General features: G+C 39.5%; 1 protein-coding gene across 1 annotated transcript in view; it reads right to left on the bottom strand.

Annotated features, from left to right (window-relative positions):
- The window catches only part of NECAB1 (N-terminal EF-hand calcium binding protein 1), a 166,054-nt gene that overhangs the window by 4,047 nt on the left and 139,853 nt on the right, over positions 1-22,154 (bottom strand). The window contains exons 8-12 of the mRNA XM_058564565.1: positions 21,972-22,048; positions 17,852-17,905; positions 10,854-10,966; positions 3,466-3,543; positions 2,046-2,137 (exon numbers count right to left, since the gene is read on the bottom strand). Coding sequence (XP_058420548.1) covers positions 2,046-2,137; positions 3,466-3,543; positions 10,854-10,966; positions 17,852-17,905; positions 21,972-22,048 — 414 coding nt within the window. The remainder of the gene's footprint in view (positions 1-2,045; positions 2,138-3,465; positions 3,544-10,853; positions 10,967-17,851; positions 17,906-21,971; positions 22,049-22,154) is intronic.

The raw sequence follows: 22,154 nt of genomic DNA, 5'->3' as shown, positions 1-22,154 counted from the left end.
GTATGTGGGACGTGGCCTCAGCATGGCCGGAGAAGCAGTGAGTGGGTACACGCCCGGGATCTGAACCTGGGCCGCCAGCAGCGGAGCGCGCGCACTTAACTGCTAAGCCATGGGGCCGGCCCGGTGCATCCTAGTTTAAACTGCATGAGTCAAATTGTGAATCACGAGAAATTTCAACCATATTCATGGCTTTCTTATTTGAGGATTAAATCTGAGATATACAGCAAGAGAAATTCTACAAGTCTACCATCTCTAAGCCAGACAAACCTGTCCCTAAGATCTAGAGTAAATATGTAACTAGAGCTCAGGCTGAGACTGTGAGTCAGCCAACTTGAAGCAGTCACACCTGATCTCCCTCATCTAGTCACCTACGTTCAATTCCAGAATTTACTTTTTCACTTTCCATTTTTTCCCAGTCAATCAAAATCTGCCCTAATTTTTAAATTCCTACTACTTTATTAAACTGTACTCTTGGACACTGACTTCTTGTCAAATCCAATTTTCAGTGCCATTCTCTTTAGTCACACTCTACTACATAGGGCCCTGAAGAGCACAGTTCCTTGCATTTTATTCCTCTTGGTTTCCTTGACACTCTACTACTATGATTCTCTGACCTATGCTTCTCCTCAGTCTCCTTAACAAAGAGGCTTTTCTCTCCCCACCTTCTAACTAAAGGCATTTTCCCAGGCTTCTGTTAGATATCTTGTTCTTTCTTATACACTTGCTCACCAATCCCAGGCTTCAGCCATCATCTTGCTGTGGTTAACTCCTGAAAATTGTTTCCGCAGGGAACTCTGGGCAGCTCCTGGTTCAGATGCTTCTTTTTCCTGGCCTAGATTATTGGTCTGCCTGACCAATCTCTCTCCTCTCTATGACATCCACCTTTCTCCCTCCTGACATAGATACTACTGATTAGAGCATTCACTATCCCTTTCAAAAACCTTTAATGACTCCGTATCACTGTAAGAAGAAAGTTCAAACTCTTCATTATGGCATTTTCAACCTCATTTCCTACTCTCTCTCCACATGTACCGTATATAAGCCTTATGCTTTAGTCATACCTTTGCACCAATTGGCCAAGCACATTCAGCATTTCTTGCATTTGTTTGTGTCTACAGTTTACCTCTACTGAAGTACCCTTCCTCTCCATCTTTATTGTCCAAATCTCATCTTTTAAGGTCCAGCTCAAGGATCATCTCCTCGTTAAAAACTGTTAAAGAAGCAATCACTTCTCTAAATCCACATAGCACATTATGACTCGAATAACTACTATGTTATGCCCTGAGCTTGGTTTTTTCCTGCAAACATCTGTCTTTCCTACTGGACAGAAAGCATTTTATGGGTAGGGATTGCATTTTTACTTTGTACCTTTTCTAGCTCCCAACACAATGCTTGTTCAAAATTGGAGCTCAATCAGTGCTAGTAAACAGGCTAAGCACCTCAGTAACCCCAGTGCCTAGCACTGCGTGTTAACTCAGTAAATATATGTTTAATCTGTAATTGAATGGATGGGTAGATGAGCAAATAAATTTTGGTTCTCAGTTATCTTAAATGAGCTTTGGCTAGGCCAGAATTCTTAGACAATTTCATTTCAAATTTCTTTCCTTTCTCCTTTCCCCAAAATACAAATAATATTTTAGCAGCTATTATAGTAAATTATTTCTAATATAATTCTAATGTCTAGTCTGTGGGTCACTTATTTCAAATTTTATTCAACACACTATAATGTAGTAAAGCATTTGAATAATTTGAAATACCATGATTTGACTTGTACTGCAAATGTGTTAAAATTTTAAAGGTGACCAGCAAATGACTAATATTAGGTTTAATACAGCCAGGAATACAAATAGGCTCAACTAAGGACTAAAGGCGATGGAATATATAGATCTCTTACTTTTTCCCTCCACTCTCAAATTTTAAGATCTATAAAGAAATAATAAAGAGAGCACCATTGATAAATTGTGAGGGGAAAGTACAAACTATTTTTTAAAAAGTGAAAGACAATACAAAAGCACATAGAAGCATTATGAACCCAAGATAGTTACCAGGAACTAGCATAGTGGATGTGAGTTCTGGAGTTTCCAAGAAATCCACGTTACTTCTTTGAAATGTCTTGCTATAATTCGTCTGAAGGTGGCTGTATAAATAATTATAGGTTAAAGCTGTGCATTTTTATTACATATCTTCCTAAGGCAGTGTATAGCAGAGTTCAAATTCAGTCAAGATGGCAAGGTTTTGGATGATTTGGATTAAGTGCCTGAATACAGACTTCTTTTTAAGGTTATTTAGCCCTTAAAAAAAAAAAAAAACTCAAGGAATATAACAATTATCATAAATTTTTAAAAGAATATTTTTAAAAACAGGAGAACATTAATTCTCTATAGAAGATAAAACAAAAGGAGATAGGCTTTAATTGTGGCAAGAAGTTTAAACAGAAAGGAGAATATCTTGGCTGTCAGTATGTTTAAGAAATAGGATAGCTAAAAAGAGAGGCTATAGAATTTCCATCCCTACAGAATAAAAAGAAATAAAAATCATCTATCTTACACCGTAGGCCTGGAAGCACAGAGTTGAAAAAGTTGCCTTTAAAGCTCCCTTCTGTGCCTGAAATTCTATTGGTGTCGTTATGCATTATAGCACAAAGTGCCTTAAAATAGCCACAAAAATAAAATTTGTAGGTGAAGTACGTATCAACTAAATTTCCAAGTATTCTGTTACTTCCATTACTGTAGTTAACACCCTAAGTATGGGCTCACTGGAGAGCTATAGTCTCTGTGCCATTTAAAACCAACTAGAATTATTTATATAATCTCAGAATAGCAAAAATTTCCTTCATCACGTTTTTCTAATGATATATTTGTTATTATTTTAACTTCAAAGAAGTTGATTTGTTTTTTAACTTTATCGAGGAACATTGACAAATATATATATTCAGTGTACAACGTGATGATTTGATATACATTGTAGAATGATTACCAAGAGAAGTTAACTTGTTTTTTTCCCAGTGTCTTGAATTTCCCTTTTATTTGCAGTGTCTACATTTAGAAAAGTTAAGCTGTGCTGATCTTAACCATTATATATAGTTTTATTGTAAAATAAAGTAATAACTGCAGAGCTTATGAAAAATTAGGAAGTAAATTTTTTTCTCATCCTTCGTTGTCTGTGTCCTTTGTCCCCCCACCTCAGACACTCATGAGCCACATCTAAATCTTCTTACCAGAAGCATCGGTAAAATGGTAATATTTAAAGTGAGATCATCACCAAAAGTATTTGTGCTTCAAGAGAAAAGTGGTTTCTAATCCATGAAATAAATTCCTAAAAGTGTGGAATTTAGGAAAATGAGCAAATGGGACAGGTTTTAAGGTAAGGTAAAGGGAATGGAGCTTTTCCTACAAGCCCTAAAATTACATCATGTAATATTACTCCCTGGCAATTAAAAAAAAAAAAGGCCTGCTCATAACTTACCTATTCCACACACTACTATTCTCCCAGAACTCATAAATCATATAGCGAGATTCATTTGAAAGCTTCTGTATAGAAATACTGAAATGAAGAAAAAAGGCATAATTAGCTACAGGAAATTGAAGACAAGAAAATTGAAAGTTTTGTCAAGAATTGATTACTTCAGTATCTCTGTTTGACATAATTTTTTAGTTTTCTGGTTTGCCATCATGAAGACTGTCTCAGTATATTATAGACATGACAAATATGATTTTTGTAATATTTCATTTATTTGTTCAAAAAGATTGAGTATCCGTTGTGCCCTGGTTCAGAAAAATGTGTGTTTGCCACTGCCCTTGCCCTCAAGTGTAGCTCTTTGGATTGATCCTGTCAGCCTCTAGAGCTCTTGCCAAATTCTTGGCCTTTACTCCTGTCCCTGGATTTACAGCTTTTGTTTGGGGTCCTGCTATAAGCCAGCTGAGCCACCTGGACCACACTGCTGCTACACAGCTGGCTGCTAGTTTGCCCAAAGGGCTTCCTTCTTTCTCTTTGACACACACACACCTCTCACCTTTCTGTCCAGATCAAGTTTGAGAGTCCACATTCTGGCCAGAATTGTAGTTTTTTTTTTAATTGCTTTTCCAATTTAGGGAAGACAAATGTGTTTCTTCTGGCTCTTTGATTAGCCTGAGAATGGCTAAAGCCTATATAGTATGTTTTGGAGGGGTGGTGGGCGGTGGTTGAAAAGACAAGTTGAGGCGAAGGCTGGATTTAATCCTGTAGCGGTGAGGAGCAATGAAGAACCACTGAAGGATTAAAACAGGTACAGTGTCATGGTTTTAAAAGATCCTTCTGATGGCAGTGTGAGGTATCCTATGGAGAAAAGTAAAAAGCAGGAAGAAAAGCTAGAAAGGTGGTGAAATCACTTAGGTGAGCGATGAAGATCCAAATTAAGGTAGAAAGAAAGGAGGAGGGGACAGATTCATAAACTTAAGGGAGAGTGGGAGACCAGTATAAAGATGCCTTTAAAAAATTAATTCCACAAGTCTGGCTTGTTCAGCCTAATGTTTCACAATATATTCAGATTAGAAATCAAAATAAGAGGTTGGAAAAACAAAAAAGATATTGATTTATTAGAGAATAAAGAACACATACCAGTATAATAGTCAAGCCAAATGTAGATTTAGGATTTACCTAAGCGTGACCAGCAGGTGGTGGTAACTACACACAGAAATTTTAATACTTTTTTTCTTTAGCTCTTTGCCTGTAAATAGTTTAATGTTTTTCATAGAGTTGTTTATCTAGCTTGCTTCATTAAGGTATGATGTAGCAAATATTGTTAGCTTAATTTCAGATTGTGGGGAAAAGGTTTATAATAGAATCAAAGGAATTGAATAGAAAGTGAAATCAGAGATTTTCTAATCCCAGGAGGTCATGGATAGGCTTGGGGGGGGGCGGGGGGGGGCGGGTTTCCTTGAAATCCAGAAATGAGCTGCAAATTAATGTGTGTATCTATTTTTTTCTAGGAAGAGAAAACATAGCTTCCATCATAGTCTTAAAAGGTCTGTAATCTCCAAACATAACCTGATAATGTAATGGACAAATTTTAATCCATGACTATTTTTAGGATAAAGTTTAAAATACTTAGGCTAGCATTTTAGGCTCTTCATGAACTGCCTTCTACAAACTAATTCATTTGTACAACTTATTACATTAAAAACCCACTTATCCTGCTACCTGAACCTTCCTTTTTCTAGACTACCTATAAGACTAAAAGAAAATCACAAAATTTTAGCATAATTCTCAAGTTTTTGAAGGATTGAAGAAGATATCACAGTGTGATAAGATAGTGGTTTGAAGTATAGCCTAACAGGCTTACCTTCATCCACCACTCACTAGCTTTGTCACCTTGGGCCTAGTACTTCCTCATCTGTAAAATGATGACAGTAGTACTATGAGGATTAAATAAGGGGTTGCACAAAGAATGCTTAGCCCAGTACTTCGCATATTGTGTGTGTGTTTAGCTCAACAGCTAAAAAGACAGTAGCATTTTCACTGGGTGAGTAGTGATGAAAGCTAAGCCTTATGGTGTCAAAGCTGAGAAGCATGACAGAAGTAAAAGGAACAGGAGGGAAAAGAAACTGAGGGAAAAACAGACATATCTATGAAAACAATGAGAGGCAGCAAGCCAATAATGATGCTGATAATCATAATTATATTCTTATATGCACTAATCACAGTGGTGATGATTGCTAACTGTTGTTCTGTTCCAGGCCCTGATCTACGCATTTCCCAGGGATGAAGTCATTTTACCTGCACAGTCACTCTGGGGGTCATGTGGCAGACACTGTCTGTTGCCTCCCCGACTGTCACTCCCCCTGTCTAACAGAGCCCTGCTGTCACTCGTCTGCAGTATATCCACTGTACCAGTCAGTGCTGGCTGAGACAGTCATCACAGCCTCACTCCTTTCTGCTGGATACTTGTTTCCTAACTTCCCCTGGAGTCAGGAATAACCATGTGACTTGAATTGGGCCAATGAGATGCCAAGGGAAGTATGCCAGGAAGCAAGGGCTTCTGGGAAACGTTTGCATCCTTAGGCTCAGACATGAGAGGAAGGCTTGTTGGTATAGCTCCCTTTTTCTTTCTGACTGTAGGCCATCTGGCGAAGAGCCTGATGACAGAGCTGAGAGAGAGACCAGTGCAGAGAGTGCAGATTTTTGTCTCAAAGGGACATGGGTGAAAATGCTAACCAGAATTGTTCTACCAGACTGGATGCTTTTAGTTAAGGGTGAAACGGACCAATATATAGCAGTGACATTTAAGGACATTGCTATTTGAGACTGTACGATACAGATAATGATACATATGCAATGATGACACTGAGACAGCAAGAAAAGTTAATTATGAAGTAATTTTTAAAAATGTTTCTGTCAGCAATATTTCTGTTAAAAAGGCTTAGAGCTTGAATGATTAGCTTTCAATTATTGGCAAACGTAGAATCACGCAGCACACCTCTGTTGCTATGTGACTCCACTGACTTAAAACGCCTTCAGTCTTCCTCCTCGATGTGTTCATACTTCCTGTGACACAACACTCACTGGCTGCAGCGAGAGTTCTTTGGTCAAGCTGTCCCTGGATGCAGTCCTAAGAGCTTCAGCCTTGAGCTCCCAGAGACCTTGAATAGTTCCAGCAATTGGAAAATGTCAGTGAAATGGCTTCTACGGGAAAAGGGTTGGCTCAAGAACAGTTGGGGTTCAAGATCTTACCTAAGGCAACTGGCTCATCATGGAAAAAACTCTTCCTTCCTCTTCGCTTCCTCTTTTCCCTGCATGCCTTACCTTATCACAGAGCCTGACCACTGGAGAAAAGGCACAACAGGAGGGACAGTCCCCGCATTTCTCCACATCAAGGAGAAATTTATTTCATCTGTATAATTTAATTTCACTAATTTATTTCATCTATATAAAAATGCTGATAAATGATTCATGGCTCATTGTGCCACAGGTACCATTAGTTCTTAAGGATTCTACTTTGGCCATGGTAAAAGTCTCAGGGTTGATGTTTATAATACAATGCCACATTCGTGCTGCCTAGGCCCATGGCATGGAGTTTAGAACACATACAACTTCTAAAATTTCATAGCTGAGAGTAACTTCAGAAATCATTTTATTCTACATAACAGCTGTGAAATTTTAGGCCATGAATATGGCGTTAATTGCTCACGAATGAGTATCCTATTTTCCCAACTGGATTGTAAGATCATTCAAAGCAGAAACTATTCTCATCATTTCTGGTGTTAAGCATGGAGAACACACTGTGTACATCACATATATTCAGTTGGTACCTCTCCACACCAAGCACAGGGATTAATGAGCCTTCATAATTACAAAATAGCAAAAAGAGCATCAATGTGTGTGCGTGCAAGTGTGTGTGTGCATGCAAGTGTGTGTGTGCGTGCACATATGTGCATGTGTGCAAGTGTGTGTGTTATACATGGGTCACCGAGTTGATCTGCTTGAGTTTTTCACTGACTACTCTGACAAAGCCTCTGTCAGCCCCCAAACCTGTGAGTCTCCTAGTCAAATACCTAGTCAAAGACCTCTCTAATTCAGTGGCCTGAATTTAAAAAAGTAAGACCTTGTAATTGAAACGGGAGGGATCTTGTCCATTCTACTCCTGGTTAACCACAGAAAAGTCTAGGAAACTCCAAGGATGACCAAATTTTGGCAAGAAAGATTAAACATGGATTTTGGAGTCAGATAAACTTAAGCAAGTTGTTTAACCCATCTGAGCCTTTTCCTCCTAAACTGGATTAATATACACCTCAGATGATTGCAGTCAAGATTAAACAAGAAAATGGATGCAAATGCCTAATCTAGGAAATCCTTAATTTCTACTTTATTTTATGGCAGCATTTCCTGTCTAACCCAGGTGAGGCTGAGCCAAACATGATGGGAGAAGAAGAAACTGCAAAACTCTGATGATTCCTAGAGCCTTATTTCATCAGCCCAGCACTAGGCAGCCGTGCCGGTGCGGTGGAGCATGACCGATGGCATGGGTGACGTGATCGTTCATCAGTTGACACAGAAAACTGAATCTGATTAACTGGTACAACTGAAGTTAGACAGGCACACTGGCATAACGTGCATTCCACATATTTTCCATCCGTGTGTGGAGATTCTCTGATGCTCATTCCATCTGATAAAGTCTACTTTTTGATAATTCCAGTAAAAGAAAGAAATCAGCTGAAAAATCAGCAATAAGAAGTGAGTGAAGAGGGGTCAGCCCGGTGGTGTAGTGGTTAAGTTTGCACACTCCGCTTCAGTGGCCCGGGGTTCACAGGTTCAGATCCAGGGCGTGGACCTACACACCGCTCATCAAGCCGTGCTGTAGCAGCATCCCACATACAAAATAGAGGAAGATGGGCACAGATGTTAGCTCAGAGCTAATCTTCCTCAAAAAAAAAAAAAATGAGTGAAGAGTCGTTAAAAAACAAAGCTGTCTTGCCAAGGAAAAGGAGAAGCTGAGAGTCTCAATTTATCTTACAGGAAAAATACTCTCCTTTCCTTTACGTCACAGCTGGAGCTGAGGGAGCGATTTTTTCCCCTGGTTATTGACAGAACAGAGATTGTGGCAGGCAACACAAATGTATTTACTCTCTTATCCTCACAGCCTGTTTCCCTCACCCTGGGCTGTTCTAGTAGCTTCAGGTCATTTTCCCAACATATATTAAAGCAATATTTTTGAACCTTAAAGATAATCAAACTTTGTGCCATGTTTATAAATGTAAAAAATCTAAACTATCCCTGGAGATTGTGATACACCAAACCAGACTTTATCTTCTTTATATCATCACTAATCAAAAAAGAGTTTACTGAATATGATTTCACTCATATGTGTAATCTAAAAAACAAAACAAACAGAACAAAACAGAAGCAGACTCATAGAGACAGGAAACAAACTGGTAGTTACCAGAGTGGGGAGGGCTGGGGGGTGGGCAAGATAGGTGAAGGGGTTTAGGAGGCACAAACTCCCAGTTATAAATAAGTCATGGGGATGTAATGTATAGCATAGGGAATATAATCAATAATATTGTTATAGCTTTGTATGGTGACAGATGGTAACTAGACTCATCGTGGTGATCATTTTGCAATGTATATAAATATTGAATAGCTGTGATGTACACCTGAAACTAATAGGATATTGTATGTCAATTATACTTCAATAAAAGTTTACTGAGCTCCACTTTCTGCACTTTACACTGTGGATGACATACATAGATTCTTTGTGCGTTTTCTAAATATTCAGTTTTATTCTTAAATGAATAGACTTTTTAAAACTACATATGTTCTCACTTCAGCAAATCTCTCTTAAGGCACTGAATTAAAAGGACTAACATGGGACTTTGATTTGTGCCCTTCTGAGCCTGTTGTGAAGCAGAAGAACAACAACAAAGGAAACACAGCATTTCCATTTCCTGTGTCCCTGTTAGAAAGGCACTCCTGGGAAGATCTCGAGCTGTCTGACATCAGTGACTCTCAGCAAGTCCTCTTATACTCTGGAGAGGAGGTCAGCCAGCCAGACAACGAGGAAGCCACAGTAAAAGCACCACTGACCCCAGCTCACACTTCCTGGGCCTCTGTGGATGGGAGGCACTGTGCTGAGCCCTCAGTTAATCCTCACAACCATTTCATGAGGTTCTTGATGAGGAAACTGAGGCTTAGAGCCAGTAAGGGTCTTTCCCCAAACCACAAATCTAATACAACAATCCCACGTTTAATTCCAGAGCCAGACTTCTTAGCTGGGGAAGTATTATGCTGAAATATGAATAAAATGTAACTAATTACTGGGAGGAACACCAAAGCACTCAGAGACATGAAGTATGTGTTTCTATGTGTGCATACACACATGCACACACACACGCATGCTAAAAAGCTTTCCCAAAGCAATATTTGAAGAGCATTATGAAATGCAGCTTAAACAAGCTCCCAAGGTAGGGGTAGATTCGGTTGTGGCAGTTTTCCAGAAGCACGTGAGTCGGGCTGGGCTGTGGACTTGAGGTAGAGCACTGGCGGGCAGAGACCTGCAGCTGGGTACACATTTCTGGGAAGGAGGTGGCCAGGTCTAAGACACCGCTTACGCTGGAAAGGCAAACGTCAGCTGCGCATTGCTGAGGCACAGCGCTCAGTGACGGGGGCAAATGGCAGCAGCGCTACGGATTCCTGGGTCTGCTGGCAGGATAATCGTAGGGTCAGGATAAACATCTAGCATTTGATAAGACACTCATTACAAAGTTACTGCAGGTTTCTGATCAAGGGAATTCTATGATAATTGTTCTGGAAAATTATTCTAGTAGCTATTTATTGAACCACTTAAAGTGGAGAAACTGAAGATGAATAGTTAGTATATTTTAGTATAATAGAGATAACGAAGTCTGAGCTGGAGTGGCCATGGAAAGAACTTTTTTTTTTTTTTTTAAATGACCAAGGTCTGCAATGAAGACGTCAGAGATGGTGCAATGTCATAATGGCTGAAATGGTTATTAGGCCACAGGGCTTGCTGCCAAGGGAGCAATCAGAGCTAGATGCACTGGAGTTGGGCCTCATCTACCACAGGTGATTTTAAATCAGAGTGTGGGTCTGCCTGGATGCAAAAGGGAGAATTTCAGTCCATTTGAAACTCCTTTTCTCATTCAAATTGTTCTCTCCATTTTATTTCCCTTGGCGCCCTAATGATAAATCCACATGGAGTCCAAGGGTAAAGACAAAACATCCAGTTAAACTGGAAAAAACGCATCTCCCAGAGGGCTGGAATGACCAGCATAACTTTATGTGTGGATTCTCAAACGCATCTTCCAGACCTACCCTCATCTAGGGCGCATGAGCAGCAGCACATGCACAGCAGCACTTACCGCAAGCACCCACTTTGGGAGGAAGCACTCTCCACGTAGTGTTTCAGAGCAAGCTGGAATTCCTCCAAGTCCTCTTCTACCACAGACATCTGACGCTGCACAAGCATGATGTGCTGCCAAGGAAGGGACGAGTGTTACTGTGCTGGCCGGCATGGAGCCTCCCTACGCCAACCCTCTACTGCCCATCCCATCCCTCCTCACAAAGCAACCAATTCTCATCTAAAAATATCACCAAGAAAGCTAAGGCTAGTCTAAGTAATAATATTGTATAAAAGCTGTAATATAGGCAGGATATTTTTCTTGCCTCTAGCAACAGATGATAAAGTGTCCTTCACGATGACATGTTTCCCTTTTAAAAGCAGTGGTTCTCTGTTAGAATCACAGGGGAGGTTTTAAAATTGCATTTATATTAGAATCTTTGGGAGTGGGGTGCAGACACTTTATTTATAAAAACCTTCCCAAGTGCCTCTAATGTGCAGCGGTGTTGGGATCACTGACCTAGAGTCACCAAATCCTAAAGAGAAGTCCTACTGTGTCCAGCACACAGCTCCCGCTTCTCCTTGGATGTTTTGTGATATTAGACATATTGAGAATATCATTACAAACAACCACATTTCAAAAAATGTGTTCACTGATGCATTTCCAAAGGCACATGAACCATCACAGGGTTCTCAAACATATTAACCACACACAATAGGCCCCACTCAAAATCTCACAGCATTAAATGGAGCCTGCATTTAATGGACCACACTGGGTTGGATGCCAACTGCTCCTTGTAACTTGTAACAAATCCTACTACCATTATAGCACCACTAAAGATCTGCCTATGGGCTTCTCATGGTATTTTGATCTCAAAATTAGTCCTTTCCTCATCAAGGGTTGGGAGTGAATCATAAAAATGCAAAAAAAAAAAAAAAAAGGATTGAGGGGTGAATCATAAAAGTGCAAAACAACAACAACGTTAAGGACGATTTGGAAAATGAGGAAAATAACTTGCAAAACATTACTCAGCTATGTAGTGACAGAGCAACAATTAAGCCCCTGGTTTACTGTCTCCTATTCCAATGAGTTTCTCACTTCATGTGAATAGCTACCGTTCGTTGAATGTCAATTACATTGTAGGTATTGTTAGGCATTTTGTATATTCAACAAATGTTCCTACTTTGTGTTCCTACAGGTAAATACTAGGTGCTGGATTCTGGGTATACAGTAATGGATCAAAACAGAATTCTTATCTTCACAGGGTTTTAAAGAAATAAACAAGGCTGGTAAACTATGTCTAAGGAGTAATTTTAGGTATGATTACTAGCACATGAAACTGACTATATGTAAATTGATCACAGTTCTACTAAATTTTTGATGGGACTGTATTGCCAAATAAATCTTGATCTCAGACTTAAAATCCTTTGACTGTTTATCGCTTAAAATAATGTTTAGGCCTCCAAACTCACATGGGCAGGAAGCAAGCTGTAAATACTGCATAATCCCCAAGAAAGGTAATATTCTCCAATGGGCTGTTTCAGACGTGGTCATGGAGGATAACGCACTCTCAAAAGAACAACAACGGACAACAGATTTCCTCCCAAAATGGAGATCCCATGTCTAATCACGGAACTTCCTTCATTGACAATACCTTCCCAGCATGAATCCATTTTTGCAATGAACCAGTAGATGCTGTGTTTCCTAGGCATCCCTTTTCTGAATGGCAGTTTTTATGGCATTTATCCTGGCCCAGTTTTATCACTAATATTTTATCTGGGGGGGGCGGTAGAGATAACTTACCTCTTTTTTATTCATAAGTGTGTCAGACCTCAAGGGACTACATCCTAACCCTACAGAGAAGACTGACCATCATTCAGGGATGCTGGATTTTGAGATAGAAGCAGTACTGGAGGAGACTTTGGGTGGTCTCCCTTGTGAAGGAGTCTGTGAGTATGTTCTATATATATGAAAAGAAGGATGCAAATAAATATCTGATGACCAGAAGGTAGACTGTGGCAGAGATTCCAAGCTGTTCATCAAAATCCAATTCTTTCTTCTTTCTAGGTACACAGCTAGACTACATATTCCATCATCCTTTGCAGTTAGGTGGAGCCAGCTAATGAGTTCTCACCAAGAGAACATGAGCAGAAGTGCTGTGTACTGCTTTTGAGAGAAGACTTTCAAGAAGGATGTGAGCCTCCTCCACATCCTCTTTCCATTTCCTGTTGGTAGGATGAAGACGTGCCTTAGGAATGGCAGAGCCACAGATGAGAGGAGTCCATGTCCCTGAATCATTGTGGAGATAGTTTACTGGGCAAGGAACAAACTTTTTATTATGTTGAAATCATTTTACATTTTGGATCTATTTGTCTCCATAGCCCAGCCACCCTAATGAGTTCAGTAATTTTAATTGAGCTTTTTTTATTTCCCTTCAGGATCAGGGATCAAGAATCAGTAGATACAAGTCTAAAATTATCTCCTAAGGTCATGTAATGAACAGCCAGCATGCTGTATGACTCTCCCAGGCACTGGTTTTAATATCAATAACTAAGAGTTAAAGTAAATCTCTCCCAAAATAATTGCAGACGTGTCCTTTTGACAGAAATCTGCAGGGACTTCTTGATCAGGTATCTGTGATTAACAATGACTCAGATGATTCTCATGGGCTTTCCTAAAGAGATATACAAATATATCCACTTGTTCCACCATAATTCTTTTAGTCCGAAGGCAATTCTTATGTGATCCTGTGGGGTATATTGCAAATATGACCAGAACCCTTCACTACTTCCTGAATGCATGCCCTTTGAAGTGTGACTTTTCAGTTTCTTCCATCAAGACATGGATTTTATTTCCCATTCCCTTGGATCTGGGATGGCCTGCTAACTTGCTTTGGCCAACAGAATGTGGCAGAAGTGACGGTGTGTCTGTTGCAAGTTTAAACCCCAAGAGGCCTGTAAGTTTCCCCTCTTTCTCTTGGATCCCTGAGATTGTCATGTGAACAAGCCCTGATGAAGCAGAGGTCAGAAAACTTCTTATGTAAATAAGAAGATAGTAAATATTTTAGGCTTTGCAGGCCATATAGTTCCTGTCACAACTACTCAACTCTCCTGTTCTGGTGTGAGAGCAGCCATAGACAATAACTAAACAGGTGTGGCTGTGTTCCAATAAAACTTTACATATAAAAATAGTCAGTGGGCTGTAGTTAGCCAGCCTCTGTGCTGGAGGATTAAAGAGCACAGAGAACAGAGCTGAGTCAGTGAGTCATGCCAGCCAAGATCAGCAAAGACGGCATGCGGCTGACCACAGATGCCTAGAGGAGGCCAGCTGAGACCGTAAGAGCCACCCAATTGATCCCACCCCAAAATGCCTTCCTGCAGAATTGTGGTTGAAACCAATTTGGGGTGGCTTGTTATATAGCAATAGCTAATTGATTCACTCACTTATATACATGGATGTGAATATGATTTGGAAAAATTAAATTTACTTTGCAACCCAAACAAGGCATGTCTTTTTTCTCCTTTCCTCAGACATTTACACAGAAATCAATTTATGAGGCCCAGACAACCTGCCCACGTCTTTTGACTATTGTGACAAGTGGAGCTATTTAAATCTTGGTTAATTTGAGGTAAACTTTCTGAGGTCCAAAGAAAATCCTTAAATTTTCTATGCTGGCGAGGTCAAGTATGGGATGTGGGGTATGGAGACGTGGGGAAAGAGTCCTAATATCTTCATGATATTTCTATATGTCTCTTGTGTCAAGTACACAGCCTGCAATCCTTACCGAAATCTGAGATCCTATGGCGAGAACAGACCGTTCTCTCATGGTGCAGTGGAGTAGTGTCCATCTTTGTTCCTTTGCTGCGGGAGCGGGAGTGAAGCTTTATCACCTACCTTACATGGATTTTGTTACAATGGAACTATAGTGGAATATTCGGGGCTTCTAGGGCTGACAGGCGCAGTCTAAGTATGAAGGGTTAATCCAAGTTTACAGAAGAGTATTTGCCAGTGACATTAGGTTATAGCTGCATCTGCCTTTCATTCTTTGGATTTTTTTATTCCAAAAAATTTCAGTTTTAATCACTGGAGACAGAGAAATGTTTTAAATGCAACTAATTTGTTTCATGTTGTCTGGCTCTGCTTGCTCCTTACTGCACCTTAGTGTTCTTTTAGTGCAATGTTAGAACTCAATGTTGTAAAAGATATATAAATATTATTTTTTAAAACTCCTACTTATTCTTTTTGATTTCATCTTAAATATTGTGTTGTTCTGGAAGCATTTCTTGGCCTCCTAAATTAGGTTGTATTCCCTTGCTGTGCAAATCTATACTTTCCCATAATAATCCTCATCACATTTTATTGTAGATCCTTGTTTAATTGCCTGTGTTTCTTTCTGGTCTGTCTTCTAGCCTATAACAGTCACCACCTTATCTCCAGACCCTCCCGCAAGGCCTGACACATAGTTGGTGATCAAGTTATTTGTGGAACAAACAAGATGCTTTTGCGTTTAGCTACTGACTATTCTTAAAATCCTTTAATAAATCTTGTTGCACACTGTTCATTCCAGAAAGGACGTGAGGGGTCCTGAAAACCCTGGAGCACGGCATCACTGGCAGGTGCTCTTTCAGCCCTCTGAATCGTCTTGTCCTCTTTCCTTTGTTCTTTCTCCACGAAGAGCAAGAGGTGTTGACTTAGAAGAACTGGCTTCACTTTTACTCCCTATGTGGCCTTGAGCAAGTTACTCACTCTTTCTCATCTTAAGTCTTCTGATACATAAAATTGGAATAGTGGGAGGATTAAATGGAACAGTGTATGTACAGATCTTGCCCAGGATAGATACTCAATAAACGTTACTTCTCTTACTCCAGGCTGAGAAAAAAAATGGACTTAAAAAAATAAATCATATCCTAGACTCATTGTTATGTAATGGCTCATACCCAAAAAACTAGATACGGCAGCTGCTAGGGTTCAGGACTTTCGCTGTGCACATAAATAAGCCTACCCGATAATCTGCTCTGTTCCATGTGGGAAATCGCATGAGACGGAGCCCTCCACTAGCTCACAACCTCGCTAGCAAACCGCAACTCGACTTCAGCGCTCAGAAGTGCAGCAGACAGCAGAGCCGCAGCATGGCAGTGAGGGGAAGAGAGTGGGCTCAGTGGTGGTGTTGAAACCTCGCTGCCCCTTCACTTCTTCCTCTGGAAGATGCGGCGAATAACAGCGCCACTCCCTGAGGCTAATGTGACAGCAAATGAATTATGTGTGTGTGTGTGGCACAACACTGGGCACACAGCAAAGGCTCAGTAATGATCAGCTTTTGAAAAAGAAACAAAAATTTATTCTTTGGTTTCTGATGCGAAATTTATTTTTCAAAGTTCTCACGTATTCACTAATGGTAAAGGAAAATACCTCTCTAGTCAATGAGTTCTAAAGACCTGGTTTTGGTCACCAGGACAAATCACTGAACCATAGTAACATACAATTATGAGTGCTAGCTGTGAAATAACAGTGAAAAATTGTTTTGATCATTCTGAACATAGAGGTTTTACAGGAAGTGACAGTAATGCACGTACTAATGAAAAAATACAACTTTTAATGCCAAGTATTTTACCGCTATTTCTGAAAAAACAAACCAGTGCAAACTATCACTATATGCGTGTTCCCAAAGAGCATATTTATTTTACCTTTACACATAGTTGAAAATAGTTAAGAAATATCCTTCCCAGCTTTTAAATAATATTGACTACCGAACCACCTGTCCTAGTCCCATTTGTTTTTTAAGTACTTCCATGCCCTGTTGAATTAGTGATGCTGTATGAGTATGGGACTGCACAGACCTGCTGTTCCCAGTAGGTGTGCTCAACGACCCTCTCTCCTCTCGGCTTTCCACCAAAATCCACTACTTTAAAACTCTGGGTGCCTGATGAATTAAAAGACCTCATTCCTGTCTTTAAAAGCACTGAACGTGTAATGAAAATATAGCTTATATCTGGGGAATGTGTCCATATCTATAGGGATTCTAATCATAACAGCTACTATTAAACTTTTCTGAGAAACCTCAAAGCTTCCTCTCTGAAGACTCCCTTTGTACTGTGAGTCTGGACAGACGGACAGGAGCTGACCCACAGGTGAGTCTCACCTTCTATCACATAGGCAGTGCCGGTGGAGTAAGTGCACAGTGCAGAGGTGAAAGGTATTTCCTATCTTTGTTTTGCGTAAATGTGACTGAGTCTACAAGATCTACACACTATATAGTACATTTAAGGTATAAGTGATTTTCTATGGGTACCCAAGATTTTAAAATCCAAATTTCCACTAAATGTAAATGCAAGCATCCAATTTCCCAAAATAGACTGTGCTATAAATATGTGCCTCAAAATAAAGTAAAATAACAAAGCATGGTATGTGTTGCTTTTCAATTAGTTAATTTATTCAGTAACTTTTTGCATTTAACATACCTATCAGGATCACTTTGTCCATTTTCTTTCAATCTCCGTAAGTTGCCACCACTCTGGCTGGACATCTTTTCCCTATGTGCATAAATGTTCCCTTTTCTCTAAACATCAATTTTTTCTTTGAAAAATGATTTCTGAGCATCTACAGTGTGCTTGGCCCTGGGCTGAATGCTGGAAATATAATAACAAATAGGACCAAGTTTCAGCTCAGGTGTAGCACTCAGCCTAGCAGGGTTTACAAAATGTGTTTATGACACAAATTTGAATGTTGCCCTTCTCTGCCAGTCATATTCATTCAATTATCTAAGAACCCATTGATTTATACATGCATAAAATCTTCATTTTGCACATATTACATGCCAAGTGCTTTCACAAAAACTCTGAGGTAGGCATTAGGTTTCCACAAAGCACAATTTAGAAGATACTACTTGGCACACAAAATGAAATATGCCCATGTATTACCTACTTTTTGAAATTTTCACTAAGAGAGTAACTAATTTTGAAGAAATTAAATCGTTTTCAAAGTACCTATTTCTAAAATTTTGACCTAGAAAAAGTACTTACAGATTTAGTATTCCCTTCAATAACTTCTTCTTCCAGAGGTTCAAGTTTGAGATCCTTCAGTTAGAGGAAAAAATGAGGGGAAAACCAGAAACTAGTTAATTAAAAGAAACACCATATATTTGAATGGTAGCTCTTTTATGGCTAGTATTGAACCAAAAGAACCTCATTATCTGAAAGGAGATGAAGTACGTCTGATTTTTTTAATTGAGCTGTTCCAATAAAGACTTTTACCCATTGTATCAACTGTAAGGAGCCATTTCAGATGTGTTCAACTTGTTATTACTTTAAGTTTACTTCACTGATGCCATTAAAAGAGAACAAAGTGGACAGAAGATTCATTAAAGCAGAGAAGGAAAGGATAGGACAGTAAAAAGAAAAAGTTAGGATGACCAGGCTGATTTCTTTTGCTGTGAGTTTTGCCACATTTCTTGGGAGATCATGATAGTCATTAGTGCTACTGCAATAATACATTTATGCTCTAGTGATAATATTGCTTTATTAAAAACTGAATTAAAAGGCAAATGAAAACATTATTGATATTTGCTAAAAATGAAGGGCTGCTAAAAAGACCCGAGAATTTTCTGTGATGATCAACGGATAATGCTAATGTCCCAGTGAAACCAAGCAGATAATCTGAGGACTTCATTCTGAGACTATATATCCTAGCATAGCTGCTAAGTGAGGATTATGCACAGTAATTCCTTCAAATAGATAAGAAATAAATTGAAAGTTGTAGAAACCCAGACTGTCTGAAATAACATAAGCCTATTAATAACAGAGCTATGTAACTCGAGCTATGCTGTTCTTTTGCGGTGAAACTTGCAGTAAGTTATTTAATGTCTCTGGGATTCACTTTTACTGTTTCCTCTGCCTTAAATTCTCTATCTCTAGGTCTTCATCTAGCTGGCTCCTTCTTGTCTTTCACATCTCAACTCAAATATCACCTCCTTAAAGCGACCTTCCCAGATCACCCACTTTAAGTATCCACCGCCCCCCCATCTCTATCATATTGCCCTACTTTTTCTACATGGCACTTTACATTATCTGAAATTACTTTGTTTCATGGATCTGTTTACTTGGTTTTTGTCTGTCTGTCCAGAGACCCAGGGCCTTATCTGTTTTGATCGCTGCTGTATTCCCACTGCCAGAATAGTACCTGGCATAAAGCAGACACTCAATAAATGTTAGTTGAATAACTGAATGGCTGAATGAATGCCCCATCTAAATCAGAGCTCTTCTGTGAAGGCAAACTTATATAATGCATATAGATGTGAACTGAATCTTAAAAAGTATTCTATAGACAGAAACTGTAACAACAGTGATCTCTTTGACTGCCTTTTCCTAACAACTCAAGTACACTTGTCACTTCTACCTTCTTTGATCTAAGGTTAGAAAAACGTAAAACAAGTTGGATGAGTTCAACACCCTTCATGACACCCCGTCAAATGAGGATACCCTGTGATCTGGTGACACACTCAGGACTTCATGAAAACTGAAGAGGTTTGGGGGTGGTTGTTTTGTTAAACATTAAAGGTGTTTTCTGTGGAGTTCAAGCAAAACATGAGATATAATCTCAATTGATGCCCATAAATACTCACAGAGGCTGAAATGGCAAGAAGGAATGCCTGAAGAAACTTGCAGAAATCTCGTGTTATTTTTCCCCCACAGGAATGGTATTGGGCTTGGTTTACAGCGCAGGGAAGATTTATTGTAAGTACTTAGTGGAGAGAAAAGATAATGCGTGTTCCACCACAGGTATGCCTGCTTCTAATGGGGAGATCAAACCTGGTGCCCACAACCGCAGGAGACAAGACAGTCAGCAGTGAAATGACACGCACTTAGCTACTGTTGGGCAATTGGGTAGTTTTTCTCTAAAAATCTAATTCAGCACAGTACAGAATAAGTCATAGAAGAAAACTGAACTTGCACTGCTTCTCCACTCATTAAAACAGATCATGCTGAGCCCCACACAGCTGGAGCCCCATGCTGAAGACCGTCCCATTGTACTTTTAGTAAACCTCTCAGATACTGTCCTCAAAATGAAACCCTTTCATAGAAACAAAAGGAGAAAAAAGTCTAGGAAAGAAGGGCGTGACAATACTTTGACTTAAAGTTGGAAAAAAGGTATAACCTAAGTTTGAGCTATTCCTTTAAAAATAACTATATAAATTTAAGACACCAAATAAAGACAGATTTGCCCAGAACTTCGAAGCCATTTTTAAAAATAGTTATTTATGTTCTTTAAATGAACCCAAACTTATTTAACAACTGAATCCTTATGTTTTAACAAGGTTTTGTTTTCAAATAGGGTCCTGGATTTCCAGACCTTTCACCATTGAAAAATTAATTTTCAGAGCCACTATTTTTCCAATGAATCTTTTTAGTCTCAGCTCACATATCAATTAATAAAATTAGAAAAGAGGAAAGTTGATTTGCAGCAAGCTCTTCGTTTAGGTTATTTGCCCCAGTAAGTGGTCAATGTAAATTTAATAAATGATGATGTGGTGGCAGATGGACTGGAACTCTCCAAGGCTGCTTCCCCTGGACTTGGTTCCTTGTACAGAATCTTCTTTTTCAGAGACCTTACCCATCCTCAAGACTTGAGGTTTCACCTTTGTGGAGATGGCTGTTAAGACCTTCATCTGTTGGCTGACTTCTTGCCTACTGACGTCTGACTGGTATTTCTGCCTAGACGTCCTATTGTATCCTTGAAATTAACACACCTAAGAAACAGGCCACCTTCTCACCTCACCAATTCTCTCTCCTTTGTCCCTCCCTTTTCTGTTAATGGTCTAACTGTCTCAGACACTCAGGCTCAAATCCTCAGACTCTTATTTGAGATTTCCCCTGTGGCTCCCATATCCTTCCAGAAAACTCTCTTTTTGGTTAAAGAGGTGATTTCTGTTGCTTGCAATCAAAATTCCTAATTGTCATCAATTTTAAGGGCCAACTTAAGCCCTTCCTGACACACAAGGTATCTTCCCAAGCACCCCAGCTCATTGTTATCATTCCCTCAGGTGAGCACCTGTCAATTTTAGCATCTGCTCCACTCCCTCGGCATCTCTCAGTCAGTCAGCAAGTATTTACTGACAATAAGTATGAACCTGGTTCTGTGCTACCACCACTTAAAAAATCTGTTAATTCATGGTTTTTGGAATATAGCTTATTTTATAAGGCAACTGTGGGTTCTTCAAAGTCAGTAACTCTGTCTCAAACATAAATGTTCCTTCCTTTTTGCTTGGCATGCACAGAAAACTCATATTCTTAATGATTGCCAAAGGCTGCATCTTCCATCAAAGCTGTTTAAAGGGAATATGACTACAATATCAGGACTATTTGGTACTAATCGAATTAGTCAATAAAAATACAATAATTGGAAACAAAATATAGTTCTGAAGAGTTCTTCATCACATCCTAACTTGCTTGCTAACTGGGTAGTTTTAATGCAAAAAATCATCAGTTAATATGCTAATTTCTAGAAGTCGAGTATGTAATCTCATCTTTTAGTATATCACACAGCTATTTCCCTGAATCACTTTATTTTTTTTATAATTTTATTTATTTTTTTCCCCCAAAGCCCCAGTAGATAGTTGTATGTCATAGCTGCACATCCTTCTAGTTGCTGTATGTGGGATGCGGCCTCAGCATGGCCGGAGAAGTGGTGCATCGGTACGCGCCCGGGATCCAAACCCGGGCCGCCAGCAGCGGAGTGTGTGCACTTAACTGCTAAGCCACGGGGCCGGCCCACCCCTGAATCACTTTAAAACATTCCCAAGACATCAACCAGGTTATCCCTAACAGCTGCCGCCTGCATCCTTCAAGCACACTGCTACCTACGTCACTGAGAACCTAAGAGGCAAGGCTGTAGACTTATTTAACTTTCAACCCTACGTCCTGTTTTAAATATAACTAGGGGTAGGGGTGGGAGGAATGAGAATTAACATGAGCTTCTATATTTAACAAAAAACTCAAATAATTACCAAGCAGCCATTCATAGCATCACTGGGATCCTGGCTGTTATTCTATTCATGTTGCAGCCATGCATATTGGGGCAATGAAAAATAATGGGTGAGAATCCACTGAAAAGTGAGAGAGAGAAGAAAGAAAAGGAAGCACCCACCTTCTTTTCCAGTCTATCAATTAGTTTCTGGAGTCTGTTTATCTGGGTCATCCACTGATTATCTTCTTCTAACAACCCTTGAGGGGAAAATCATGAGAAAAATATGTTAAATTCTAGACAGAGCAAGAATGCTTTGGTATCTCAGAGCTTTCCGTTTGCCCTGAAGGAAGAACACAGTGTCAC

Source organism: Diceros bicornis, chromosome 21, assembly GCF_020826845.1.
Source record: "Diceros bicornis minor isolate mBicDic1 chromosome 21, mDicBic1.mat.cur, whole genome shotgun sequence".
Classification (NCBI taxonomy): Eukaryota; Metazoa; Chordata; class Mammalia; order Perissodactyla; family Rhinocerotidae; genus Diceros; species Diceros bicornis.
This window is presented reverse-complemented; position numbering and strand designations above follow the sequence as displayed.